This window comes from Anser cygnoides, chromosome 1 (assembly GCF_040182565.1).
Source record: "Anser cygnoides isolate HZ-2024a breed goose chromosome 1, Taihu_goose_T2T_genome, whole genome shotgun sequence".
NCBI classification, from domain to species: Eukaryota; Metazoa; Chordata; class Aves; order Anseriformes; family Anatidae; genus Anser; species Anser cygnoides.
In genome coordinates this window covers 104734935-104748494 of record NC_089873.1, presented here as the reverse complement: position 1 = coordinate 104748494, position 13560 = coordinate 104734935, and the positions used below count along the sequence as shown (strand labels likewise).

Sequence of the window (13560 nt, the reverse complement as noted above, 5' to 3'; positions counted from 1 at the left end):
TGCAATGGAAAAACAGAGGTCTTTATAAGGAACTGGGCAACATGCATGTATTTGTATGGGTCTAATAGTTGTACTGTAGCCCTCTATTATACTTCATAAAGCTTCATAGTTGAAGATGTTGGCACTGGCCCAGCTTACACTAAAGGACATGAAGCCCAAGGAGTGGATGTAGGCAAGAAGCCCTTAGTTTGCAGACTGTCACCTCTGACAGCTCAAGCCTTTTAACTCTAAAATGAAAGATTTGGATAGGACACATGACTCAGTTTGAGCACAAGGCATATCTGAATTACAAATTCAGCCTTATGGGGTTATGTCCTGTCTTCTGTTTTCTAAAGAACTGCTCAGGTGCTCAGCATGAGCTGTCATATGGTTATAATTCAGCAAGGCCGGAGGCAGAAGAATAGGAGGACCCTACCAGGGCAAAATTCACTTTTAAAGGCTTCGTCTCACTGCCTGATAGCAGACAGAAGAGCGGAGAGGAAGGTAGATGTGAGGAAAGCGCTTTCGCTCTAAGCAGTGAGCACTAGCATCTCTTTGAAGCTGCTCTCCCCACATACTTCTGCAGTGGTGTGCATCTTCCACCACTCTCCAGACGGACCCACAGCGCAGGGCGGACGCGCTAAGAACATGAACAACACATAACTGCTCAGAAGAGGCCCAGGAGGGGGAGTACCAAAGCAGCCAACTAACGATGCTATGTCCTGTTAGGACTATGGGCTTCCTCCTTTCAGGAGCCTCCTGCCAATGCATGGAGATAGAAGGCAGGCAGACATCATGGGGATGGCCACAGGAGGCTGCACTCACTGTGTATGCTGTTAGGGTATTGTTCCACGTCAGGAGGACACTCTTGTCAACAGATTGGACAGAGCACAGGGACCCTGGAGCAGCCTTGAGATCCAGACTGACTTTTGACCCTGGGACTTCCTCCTTGCTTGAGAAGTCCAGTGCCACCTGCAAAAGGAGATGGGGTCAGGGGCTCACTGTTGGAGAGTGGGACTCTGTGAGTCTTAGGTGTTTGGACAGCAGGGTGAAAAACAAAGAATAAGGTAGGGAAGGGAGCTGAGATACTGACAGAAACCATCCTGGAAACCTATTGGGAAGGTTACTGGGGCTGCAGTGCACAGAGCCCAGTCAAAATTCCCCTACTACCACACCACCACCTCCTGCTGATACAGAGCTCACACATGTAGCTAGGCAGGCAGGCTTTCTTTTGCGTTAGGGAGAGGACAAGGGATAGTGTATTCCCAAGTCACTCATGGGGAATGCTGGGAGTTCAAGGGGGCATGTTTTACTCCTTCGGAACAGCTTGCCTCTCAGTGTAGGGGAGGGCAGACCTAGGAATCTAGGTAAGAAGGAGGTTACCTGTTTGTTTCCCAGTCAAAAATACTGGACATCTGGTTTAGCATGTGTCCAACTTACACGTTTTGGCTGAGGATAAAACAAAACCAAGAACCACAGCAGGCCAGAGCATATCAGTGATGCAATTGTCCTCTCCTTCCATTTTGTGTTTTACTTACCTTGTTCTTAAAGCATGTTGCTACTTGAAACTTTTCCACATCAGCTACCACCTCTCCATCCAAGAAGAGAGCATACACCAGAAGTTTGATGTCAGGAAGGAAGTCATTGCCAACAGTCAGAGTGAACGAGAAGGAACCCTGTAGATCTGCACAAGACAACAGCTGAGAAGAGGGGGAAAGCTCTTGTTTGAATTCACGCCACACAGAATCAGCTGATTTGGGTAGGATATACAAGAAGAATCAAAAGAGGGAATTCAATACTTTATACCTGTAGACGGGAACATCCCACACATACACTGTCGCAGATTACAGATTAACAATAATCCCAGTATACTAGCCCCTTCTTTGGCTCAAGGTTGGCAAAAATATCTCCTTTTCCTCCTGCACCTTAGATAAGCAGGCAAGCTACACAAATTTTTTATCTTCTCCAAAGATACAAGGTAGCAGCAAAGTCATAAGGTTGGGTATTAGGTCAATTAGGCAAGACAGAAGAAAGACACTTGTCTAGAAGGCCACTGAACTGATGAGAGTGGAGGTTGTGTTGGTCTAATGAGGTGGACCACACACTAAGAACTCATTTCAACAGCTTCTTCCTGTGGATAATAGTAACACCTGCAGAGATTGTCATTGGTTGGCAGTCACAATTTTCTGGTATTTGTTATGGTGCACTTAATTTTCATGAGGTTTTACTCACTCTCATGTTGGAGAATTGATACCTGCTTCTCTCCACTGAAAAGGATCCTGCCTTTGGCAATCACCTGAAGAGCAAAGAGAAGAGCCGTTGAAGGGCCGGAATTCTGCAGGCATGAGGAGAGTGGGAAAAGAACAAAAGAAGAGAGAAGGAAATGCCTGACATATTGCCACAGAAGCTCCTCTGGTAGGCTATGACCTAAAGAGCTCTGCAGCAGAGGTGGTGATAGCTGGGAAGGGACTTCAGAGATGTTGGTTAGGACATGAGAAGAAGTTGCCACTTATAAAGCCAGAGGTACATCTGAGTCTAGCACTAGCAGCTGTTTTTAAGCACCACTGAAGTCTGATTTCACATTGTTAGGATACAACACTTTTCAAACATATGAATGCGCTCAGTTCAGTAACCCATATACTAATAACGTCTCAGGTAAGCTGAAAGTAGTCGGACTCTTGCTTTGGACTCACTTACCTGTAACTGGACTTCATCAACACATGGTAACATACCTCTGGAGTGCATCAAAGCCCTGGCAATTTCAAGTTTGTTTTGTTTTGTTTTGTTTGTTTGTTTGTTTTTCTGTATGGAACCAGGCCAGGGGAAGTCAGCTGCACCAGAGATTGCCTCTGAGTTCACATAACAGAAATTAAGGTGAATGGCAGGCATCTACCACCCAAGGTTAGGCCGGGACAAACAAAGCAAAGCAGCTGGAGGATAGGAGAAGGCCCAGGATCTTGAGGATAAGAGGACAGGAGGTTGGGGCAGAACAGAATACACAAACTGACTTTTACTGTCCTGGGAACAGTATACTCTTTACCAAGGGTATCTGTGTGCTATTGTGAAAAAGATAAAATACCAGTAAGTGTGACCTTGCCCGAGATTCAGATGTCTTCTCTGCTCACCAAGTAGTAGAAATCAATGTGGTCTGCTTTAGAGCTGAGTTTATTCTGGTCAAGGATGTAATCCACTTCCACTTCCTGCTCTTGATCACAGGGCATCACATCATTCCTGGCCTTGATCTCAAGGAAGCTGTTGCTCTCAGAGTAGAAAGGTTTCAGCCAGTGGAAGCTATCCTCGATACCTTCAGATATCTCCTCAGTGTCATTTCCAAGGTAGTAGGTGCCCTTCAGAGCACAAAAACATGAGTAAGCAGTCAGTATGACCTGACAAAGGAGTTTGTACACTTTGAGTCTGAGGAAAATACTACGTTATTACCTGGCAGATGACACATCTGTATGCTTAAAACATTCTTTTTTTTAAGGTCAATTTTTAAGTCAATAATACTTTCTCTTATGAAGTTTTAGCAAAAATCTAAGTTTAGTAGCTTTGCACACAATCTTACTTTTCCTCCTTTGTCTTTCCACTTAACATCAGTCTTTAACTGTCTAGCATGAATACAACACCCATGTTTTGTGTTTGTACTTCTGCTTAGATGCCCTTAAGTACAACAGGTGCAGAAACAGCTTTTGCATGATGAAGGTCTACTTCCGTGTGGAGAATCTAGGGCTCTGTGGGCAATATCTGTGGGCCAAGGAATAGGAACTAAAGCCTGCCCCTGGGCTCCCTGAGGACAGAAATCTACCTCCCAGATTACAGAACCGCTAATCATCAAACCATATCAACCAAAATTAGGGGACCTCACCCTGGCTAGGCTAGGGTCTCAGGGGAAAACATCCAGAGCAATAGTTTCTTCCAGTCTGAGAAACAAATAGCAATGGGAAGTCATACTGCTTGGGCATGAATCCCACATCAGCTGCAAGGAATGCAGAGAGTTGGAAAGATGCATCTACTGCCGGGCTGGCAACAATGAGCTTCAGGTGTAGGATCAGAAGGTGTGAAGAGAAGACAAGTGCTTCAAAGTCTGGTATTGAAAGGGAGGTCGAATGAGATTAGAAGCCAGAGGATTGTGCCCCAGAAACCTCAGATGTCTTCTACTTTCTGCCCCATTCCTTCAACTGCCCTTACTTTATTTATCTTTTCACTGTGGCTGATGCTCACCTTCAAAGAAACCAGTGTGCTGTTCCAGCTGGTGGTATCCAGTGAGAAGTGGACTTCCCCTTTCTCATCTGTGACGAATGACAGGTGTGTCTCCTCATCGTCGATGTCAATTGTTAGGTAGACTGTTTCATTTTGGAGGGGAGAGTCATCACTGTGGCAAAACATCTGCAGACAAGGGAAAGAAGTTAATATCCCTCATGCCACACTCCCAGGCCCCGACAATGCTTAATACTAATTATTAGTATCATCAGGCTTTCTAAGTCCTTTGAGCTTTCAGACAGGTTGGAAGGATCCAAATAAAAACTGAATAAATACACAAAAACACCAGTGTGTAGCAGTTCAGGACCAGAAATAAAGTATAGTGCAGGCATACTATAGTATACCTACAGTTGGCTATAGGTAAAAGTTACCTATATTGGGTGAAAAAGAGGTAATTTCCTTGGATCCTGAGCTTTTTCTTGGACAATGCTCCAAGATCCTAGAAGATCAGGAACTGTCTTGTCTCCAGCAACTTAACTCTTACTGTTTTTTGCCCTCCTTCATTATGTGATTAGTACTGGCCCAGGTGGAAGTGTTTCTAGCTCCAATGGGACAGCAGTCCTAGCATCACGCTGTGGACTTGGGTCAGCAATGACTGACAGTAAATGGATACACAAGGCTTTAGTGGTTTCTGCCAAGCTGCCATAACCATTTGGACAGCTGTCCACAGGTAATAATATTTCCCTGCTGCCGACACCCCCATTCCGTATGCCTTATATCACTCAGAGTAGTTTCGGAGCTGCTCCTGAGGCAGCTCTCAGAGACTGCAGCTGGCTCTAAAATTCCTTTTCAGGGAAATTACTGGGTTAGGGTGTAGAAAAGAAATTGCTTCTATAGAAGGCTTCATTCATAGTTGCCAGATATTGACAGAGCAGCACTTACTTTCCCAGAGACGGCTTCTTTCTACCTACAGAAAATTAGACCTATGATGTATTCTCAGCAGAGAAGGGACCTGTGGGTGTTACCTTCCCTGTGTATGGTAATCCACGTTTGTAGAATGGATGGAGATTGATAAACTCTATAGACTTCATTCTTGTCACAATAGGAATTCCAGATATATTTTCAGTCTTTGCTCCTGTGTGGAGAGAGAAGAAATCTGTTAAACCCCAGCAGTCCTCTTAGGAAGCAAAAGATGAGAAGATGCTTCTACACTACCTACATCTAAATTTAGAAGAGAAAATACATTCTTCTAGTGTACGATTCCCTCAATCTCTCTGGGATATTTGCTTAATGACAGGATACATCATACCTTATAAGCACATATTTCTCTTTTTTGCAGATTAAGAGAAATCAAATGACTGTTCTGGTATAGACAACTATACTGTAGATGCCTAAAAGTGGCCTGAGAAACCCCACCCACAGTGTGGCAGTTCAAAAAATGGACACCTCCAGTTGCCAGAACAATGGGACATTAGCACTGATGATGACTATGCTCCTCATAGTCAATATTGTAGCAGAATAAAAGGGAGCAGAATGGGATTCCTGACAGCAGAAGTGTCCATAAGCAACCCTGCCTCAGGCTTAGGAAGTGAGAGGTCAAGAGACTCTGTGAGTAGGGACTACCTGCTGGGATGGTGCACTACAATTAGCAAGAACTGTGAGGATTTGTTGCAGACTTTTCCATGACTAGCTAGGGCTTTGTAAATGGTTGAGGAACACCTCAGTGTCCAGGCAGTCACTGAAATGACATCTGTGTGCTTGTGGAGATGGAGGGTAGAGAGGATTAGGAAATCTGGTCATAACAGGTGGGAGAGGTACTAGAATAGAGAACATCATCATGATGGAAGACTAGGGAACTCTCATCATGAATTCCTTTCAAAAGGAATTCAACTGCTGCAAAAAGGCCAAAACAAAACAAAAAAAAAAAAAAACAAAGAAATGAAAAGCTGTCTGCAGGGATTAGAACTCTTCGCATGTCCTGCAGTACCTGTTCCAATTTCCTCCATTTCCCCTTTCACATATATGTAGCTGTCAGATTCATTTAATTCCAGAGTCCTTGTCTTCACTGTAAAAGTAGTACAGCCATTCTTGTCTGTCTGGAGAAACAGAGACATGAACAGAAAGAAAGAGCATGATGTGGAGGTAGAGGAGCTGTTTCACAGATGCTGGGTAATGCTAAAGAAGTATTTCCAAATACTTGCGGAACAGAGGGAAGCGCAAAAACCTGTAGTTGCAGAAATCCACCACGGATATCTTAGCCAGAGAAAAAACTGAGCATGCTTGGATTAAAGTCACCAAAAAAGGGGCACAAAAAAGTGCTTCAGACAAATGACACAATGGTTAGTTGTGTCACTGGCTAAGAAGGAGACTGGATTAAGCCCACACCCTGCCTTTAAAAGAGCATTGGTGTCCACCTGAGCTGGAGGTAGCCTTCTCCCTAAAACTGTGGTCCTGATGAATTCAGTCTGATATGGTGGCATTCTAGTGACAACTGTCTCTGTGATGTGGTCATGCTAAACAAGGGCATCCATCCAGTTACAGATTTCAAGAGCTGTGCCAATCATTAGGTAGAGGCTGGGTACAGGCAGTCTGCCATGAGAGTGGGGATGGACAAAGTGTTTCTAGCTGTGTCTGTTAAGTTCCCTGGAGAACCTTGCATGGCTTTCTGCATGCTATGTGAGAGGAAGTTGGCATGCATCGTTCCAGATGGAGATATTTTGCTACTGGATGGATTTTAAAAAATGCAGAGATCCAGTTGGATTTTCATATTCCAGCTTGTTTCTGGCTCACCTGACATTTAAAAATATTTTCTTGTGACTTGCAAGCTAAAAGAGCTGCATCTGAAAGCTGAGAGAAAAAAAAAATAACCTTGGGGCTTAACCAAAAACATATAACGAGCACAAATGAGCAGAAAGTGCAACCAGCACTGGACCTAATATTTTACAGGACACTGGTAAGCTTAAGATTATCTTTAAACTGTGTGAACGGAGCAAGAAATGGTACATTAAGCCACTGACTATCTGATTGTCTGATTTACTGTTTATTGGTGGGAACGGTCACAAGGCTGAATAGACCAGTGGTCTGATTCTGCGCAGTATGATACGGATTCTTGGGAAAGGCCACAGGAACCATTACTTACACAGAACTCATGCTTTCTCCTGAATTACTGAGTCAGATATGGGCAGCCAGAATAGTAATTCAAGTAATACAGGAGTTACAGGAAGAGAAATCAATCAGGTCTAAGAAGTGGGAAGACACCAGATTAAACAGATTTGCGTACAACAGAGGTGCAGTCAGGCAGATTAAGAGGACAGATGGACAGACGTTTCCATCAGGTGATACTTTCCACTCTCGTATTTCCACCTACCCAGCTCTGTTTCTTCCTCATCTCAGTAGAATTTGAGAAATCTCTCTTCACAAATTGTGGCAATGTTACAAAAGTAATATCTATTTTCCCTTGAACAGGATTCCCGTAGGTATACCTGTGTCACAGGGTAGAAACACACCTGAAGATGAGATACTTCAGCAGAAAAATTGAACCAGGCCCCCCACCCTACCATGGATGAAGTGGAGCCTGGGAGAGCGTTGTATCTTGTTTGTTCGGGAGCTTCAGCTCATCCCTGCAAAACAGTTTGCATTTCTTTCCACCCACTACACATCGGGAATGCGTTTCACAGAATCAACACAGCCCATTTTCAAGCCACCATCTCAAGTGTGCCCCTGACCAGCATCCTTAGCGTCCTTCAGTCCCACAGTGAATGACCATAGGTGAGAAGGAACCAGTTCCACAGAGTGATCTGGCTCTCTCAACAAGGTAATGCAAGAACGTCATACTGGAAGGCCACTTCTCTGCTACCAGCAATTTAGAGGTGATTGTGGAGCCAAAGGACAGATACCACAATGGTACTCACTTGCCACATAACTTCAGCTGAAATTCCTCATCTGCTGTACTGATAAAGGGAGGGTGCTCAATCTCTAATTCAATTTTTGTCAGCTCTGCAGACAGAGGCACGGAAGAGGGGAAGAGGCATGGACAGAGAGAAAAGAAGAAAAAAAAAGCAGTACTGAGTACGGTGGGCACTGACTGGAAATTCTGCTATAGCTGCAGTCAAGATAGTAATGACGCCAGTTATTCATCCCCATGTTGTGACAGTGCTTACTCCCTTTGCCTCCCTCTGCTGCTGCAATTCCACAAGGAATTGCTTTCTACTCTAGCTCCATCAGGCATAAACATTGTAAACAGGTTAGGGTCACTGCAACTGAACTGGGCTAGGGCATGATGCAGCTCCTTATTATGGCAGCTGACTGGAGAGAACAGTACATTTAGCTTAGAGGAGGGTGACAATGAGCAGCAGAAAGTGCTCACCACAGGGTCCAGCTGCAGCTAGAACAAGATCTACAGTCTTGTCAGACTACAACATCTGCCTTGTACCCTACTCAGCTGCAGAACATTCAGACCAGCATGAGATGTGTGCCCAGACCCATCTATGTCCCTGATCCGCTCTTCTCCCAGGGCAAAAGGTCTGATGAACATGGCCACGTCTCTTCTCTACCTACCCACACTGCTCTTCCCTCACCTCTGTTGTCCAAGTCTCACCATATTCTTTAACAACGAAGGTATTTTTAGCCATGTCTTGTTGCACTGAGATGGTATAATTCCCAAGGGCTGCTTCAGAGGCCAAGGGGAAGGACAGATCCACAATGCCATGTCTTGACTTTACATTCAGCCACTCAGCAATACGGTTATGTTTAGGATCCTATTTGGGAAAGAACATTCAGAGACACTAAGTCACACTGGGAGCATAGGTACCTGGAAGGTCCAACCATACTCAGGCACAAGAAGGCACTACCAGGGCTTAGCCTTGCCCCAGCAGAGAGGATCCCTTGTCACAGCAGAGACCACCAGGTGAGACTCCTTCTCCTCCCTCCAGTACCCTTTTACTGAACTTTTGACTTGCAAAGGCTGTCAGTAAAGCTACTGGGAAGTGGTAATACCACAGAACCATAGGAAGGAGAAGCAGCTGTGCTGTATCTATTGACCATTTTGCCTTGTGCTTCTGCTCTGATTCATTACTGCCATGCTTCTAGCTCGGCTATGTGCTGCTTTGAAAGAAGAGCCCAGGTAGAAAAGAGTTCAGATGACTTATTTATAGGGTTACATTTGTGGCACAGCTCAGTCAAGGAGAGAAAGGGCACAGTGGAAGAGACAGACTCCCTCTGGTCAGTTCTTTGTCACTTACCAGCAGCCATATCTGGGGAAACTGTAAAAAAAAAAAAAAAAAAAAAGACACAAGCTCAGTTTTGTATAGAGCAAAACAGCATCCATGTGAACCAGAGAAGTTCTGCTCCATCCAGACCCTACATTATGTCTCCTCCTTCTTCTGTGCTAGCTTACACTGCAGTCTTTCTCCAGGGGACCAATAGATGAGTGGTTTCCCTTCAAAGATCGCTTGTCTTTAGGACTTAACAGGCATGCAGGGAGAGGGAAATGTCTCATTCAAAAGCCTCTCAATGTGTATCATGCTGAGGCTCCTCCTTCTATAAATGCATGGGGTGAAACTCACCTCATTTTTAATGACTTTAAGGTCATTGTCAAGGTTCACAATTCGAAATTTTACTGGAAATACAAAGGAAAGGATAGTAAAGCATTCTGCATTCAACATGTCCTTGCACAAACCTTGTTCTCCCTTTCTGTTCCCCAATATCTATGCATCTCTCTGTTTACCTTAGAGGTATTCAGGTCTTTCCCCAAACAGCCCTTCCCAGCACCTGCCCTCCAGCCCCAACCCCAGCCCCCACCCCACCCAGGACTTTGTCTGGGAGGTTTATATGCAGCTGCAGGCTGTAGAAGCTCACTGCTTTTACCTGGAAGGATTATAATGATGTGTAAAACAGTGGGGTTGGTCTTTCTGCAGTCTGTTCATATTGTGAAAACTGCGGAATAAGTCTCCATATTCCTACAGCCTGGAGGTGCTCTAAGCACAAAGCATCTATGCAGTGACTTTAAGCTTTACTCAAATGTAAACAAGTATTCAAAAAATAGCAAGAGATTGCCTAGTGTCCTAGAGTGTTCTCGCTTTCCTTTTGGCCTCATGAGAGATACTTCACCAGAACAACACCTGGGAGCAGCAGGCTGAGCATTTGGTACAGCACGGCTTATGGGGGAACATCCTGACTCACATTGTTCCTGGAAACACTGAAAAAAGAGACCTGCTTTCTTCTAGCTCCAAAAGGCTTAGCTTGGTGCACTCGATGAAGTCTTCCCTCAAAATGTGACTGCTACCTTAATCCTTCCCTCCCCATTTCCACGTCACCTTCTTGCCTTACCTGTTTCTCCAGGTTTGTATAAGGCCTTGTCTGTCTTTACCAGAATTATGTTCTTCTGGGGCTTGACCAGTACCTTCTTGCGACCCTCAAAGAGCACACTGTCACCGCTGTGTATCAGGACATGCAGAAAAACCACCTCCTCTGACTGCCAGATTAAAACAAAAACTGCCTAAGAGTAGAAGTAACTTGAAGAGGAAACTAAGGCTACCAAAATCTCCAACTTAATTCTTCTCTGTCCCCTTTCTTTGATTTAGCTCTTTCCTTTCTTTAGTCATAGACTTCCACATGCTCCCCAGTTTCCTTATTCTCTTTTCTCTGCCTTTCCCCTTGTCACACTTGTGCATTTCTAAATTTCTTTCTCCCCACTGCTATCTTTCCCACCCTGCAACTCCTCCCTTTAATATGGCTCAGACACAGGAGAGGCTGAAGGTCTCTAGTTTGTAAGAGGAGAGGCAGCCAAGAAAGGTATCTTACTTGTGAAGCTGAAGCATCTGTTTCCCAGGGAATTAACTCTGGTACCTAGGTTGATTGATGTAAGGAAACAGAAAACAAATTCATCAGAGATTTTGCATCTTATCCCAGACGTGAGACATCACCTCACTGTTAAACAATCCTCAAACTTCAGAGTCCAAACTCCACTGCATGAATCAGCCTCTAGACCACTTAATATTGCTTGAAGAAGAAGCAGTCACCATCTGTCTTTTATTCATGAATGTAAGAGTGAACCATCTGACATATCATTCTCCCCGTCACAGAAATTTAAGATTTTTTTACAAACAAACAAAACAAAACAAAAACAAACAAAACAAACAAACAAACAAAAAAACACATAGGGAAGACAGATATGGAGCTGACTAAGGCAGTAATGGGAAAAAGATAAGGGTCAGGCAAAAACTTTGGACATCTCACTATCAGAAAGACTAAGCTCAGCAGGGGAAAGTGTTTTTGTTTGTTTGTTTTGTTTTGTTGTTTTGTTTTGTTTTGTTTTGTTTTTTAACTACAGATGCCCTGGCTTTCCAGAACCAGGATTCACTCTCTCCTAAGTCCTGGCACCAAACACTTTGTTAAATATTGTCTTGCTGATAAAAGAACCAGAATTGACTACAGACCCTTCTCGAGTTCTGCTGAATCTGTAGGACAATCAGAGCATAGGCACAGCAACTTAGTATGGTGCTGAAGGAGACAGGGAGAGTTTGTAGAGTCCCAGCACCAGACACATCTCCACGTCTCTCCAGAAATGTAACTGAAATTTCTGTAGTCATGTCAGAGCCTCAGTGTAGCTAGTTCAGCTAACTACAACAGCAGGATGAAATCAGCCGATAGAGATTAAAAAATATATATCTACACTGTGAAAGATTGCCTACTTTGTTAGGTTCTAGGACACACTTGTATTTTGTCTGGAACTGGTAGGAAAAGATACTTCACCTGCTTGGAACCTCATGGCAAGGCAGAGAAGGACAGTGAGTCAGGAGAGCACTCCTGTCTGAAGTGAGAGGAAGATCATCTACTGACAAGTCGGCAACCACAGCTACACTCACCTGGAAGGTGATGCACTCAAAAGTACCTGGCTTCTCCACGTCCTGTTCCACCAGCGTGCGATTCTCGGTTTCCACCTCCAGGGTGACAGCCAGGTGAACAGCCTCAGTCAGGGAGCTGAGGTGAATGCAGAGCTTCTCCTCTTGGGAATGGCGAATGACAGCAGGGAACACCACCATGTAGTGACTAGAAGAGAGCAGATGTTCAGAAACAATTCAGAGGCTGAGGTGGACAGGCCAGAATAAATCTCTGCTGCTTTCATGAAGAGGCACACCAAAGGTCAGAAATGTCTAAAGAGGCCTACAGGGAAGGAACTGTGGTGCAGCTCCCTTTCCATGCCAGAAAGAAGCAACATGCCCAGCATGGAACCAGATGGCTCCTGGTATGTGTCTTGTCACCACCAGCCAGGACACAGCTGCCCCAGCAGCAAGTACACAAGAACAGAAAGTTTAGGTGAGGAATGAAGCTGAAAACTCAGTGAGCGAGGCATAAGGCTTCAGGCCTCACAGCAAATTTCATCCTCACACCAAATTGCATCCTCACAAGCACAGGATGAATGAAGGCAAAATTGTGGCTTCTGTAGCTTTTCAGTGTGTACAGTGCACTGCTAGTGCGGTGCCTGCACTAGCATATACCAGGGGCTTCACCTGCAGTAGTGCTTGACACCCCGAGCTCCAAATTAACTCAGAAGGAATTGCTTCTGCTCAGCCTCCCTAATAACAAGATTCCCTGCATGCAGCTCTGTGATGCTAAACCGTGCAGCACCTCAGCACCACACCCTTCAATGACAGTCCTTTCCACCAAGCCCCCCAAAACCAAAAGATAATCTCACGGTTCCAGGCTTGCTTCAGCTGCAACTGGGAATAGGTTCAGGGCTAAAAGGAGCACTGGTGCTCCCATTGCTTGGGCTGGGAAAGACAGCTGTCAAGATCCGCACAGGAGGAGAGAGTAGCCTGTATTGATGGGCTGGAACAATCCTAAATACACCCCTCAGATGTTCCTAAGGCCAAAGTGTGGGGGAAGTTTATATATGGAGATTATATCTCTTCCAGGCTAATGACACTAGCTAATATTTACTTACTTCCACCAATGGCAGAGTAAAGACCACACAGCACAGTTCTCCACCCATGTCTAAGCTCAGATGGCATTCCAGGTGGTGGGATGTCAGAGCACTGTGGGGGACATGTGGAGTGGGTGACCTCTAACCCAAACTCAAAGGGACTTAGCAGAAAAGCTCACCTCAGTTTTGGCTGGTCTGGATTCTGGCTGTAGCATCCTACGGGAGACAAAGCAGCTATTATCCTTAGCTTGTGAAAAAGGATCCTCAACTCTCTGACTGTGCTTTATTAGTGATCTTCCCCTCATCCAGTTTTTCATCACTGCTTGAATTCAAAACCTTTCAATTAATTTCCTCCCCACCTCAAAAAAAAAAAAAAAAAAAAAAAAAAAAAAAAAAAGCAGAGACCACATGGAAGCAAAGTGAGAAAGAAAACAACTCTTTTCTGCTTCCCATCAACA

General features: G+C 44.6%; 1 protein-coding gene across 1 annotated transcript in view; it reads right to left on the bottom strand.

Annotated features, from left to right (window-relative positions):
* The window catches only part of LOC106048076 (alpha-2-macroglobulin-like protein 1), a 29129-nt gene extending 16106 nt beyond the window's left edge, over positions 1-13023 (bottom strand). Inside the window, exons 1-16 of the mRNA XM_067005594.1 lie at positions 12875-13023; positions 12045-12228; positions 10981-11025; positions 10507-10651; positions 9744-9796; positions 9420-9440; positions 8777-8936; positions 8091-8175; positions 7547-7661; positions 6167-6275; positions 5205-5314; positions 4201-4365; positions 3105-3326; positions 2212-2275; positions 1518-1663; positions 805-951 (exon numbers count right to left, since the gene is read on the bottom strand). Coding sequence (XP_066861695.1) covers positions 805-951; positions 1518-1663; positions 2212-2275; positions 3105-3326; positions 4201-4365; positions 5205-5314; positions 6167-6275; positions 7547-7661; positions 8091-8175; positions 8777-8936; positions 9420-9440; positions 9744-9796; positions 10507-10651; positions 10981-11025; positions 12045-12228; positions 12875-12942 — 1839 coding nt within the window. The 5' untranslated portion in view covers positions 12943-13023. The remainder of the gene's footprint in view (positions 1-804; positions 952-1517; positions 1664-2211; positions 2276-3104; positions 3327-4200; positions 4366-5204; positions 5315-6166; positions 6276-7546; positions 7662-8090; positions 8176-8776; positions 8937-9419; positions 9441-9743; positions 9797-10506; positions 10652-10980; positions 11026-12044; positions 12229-12874) is intronic.
* Positions 13024-13560: the final 537 nt, after the last annotated feature.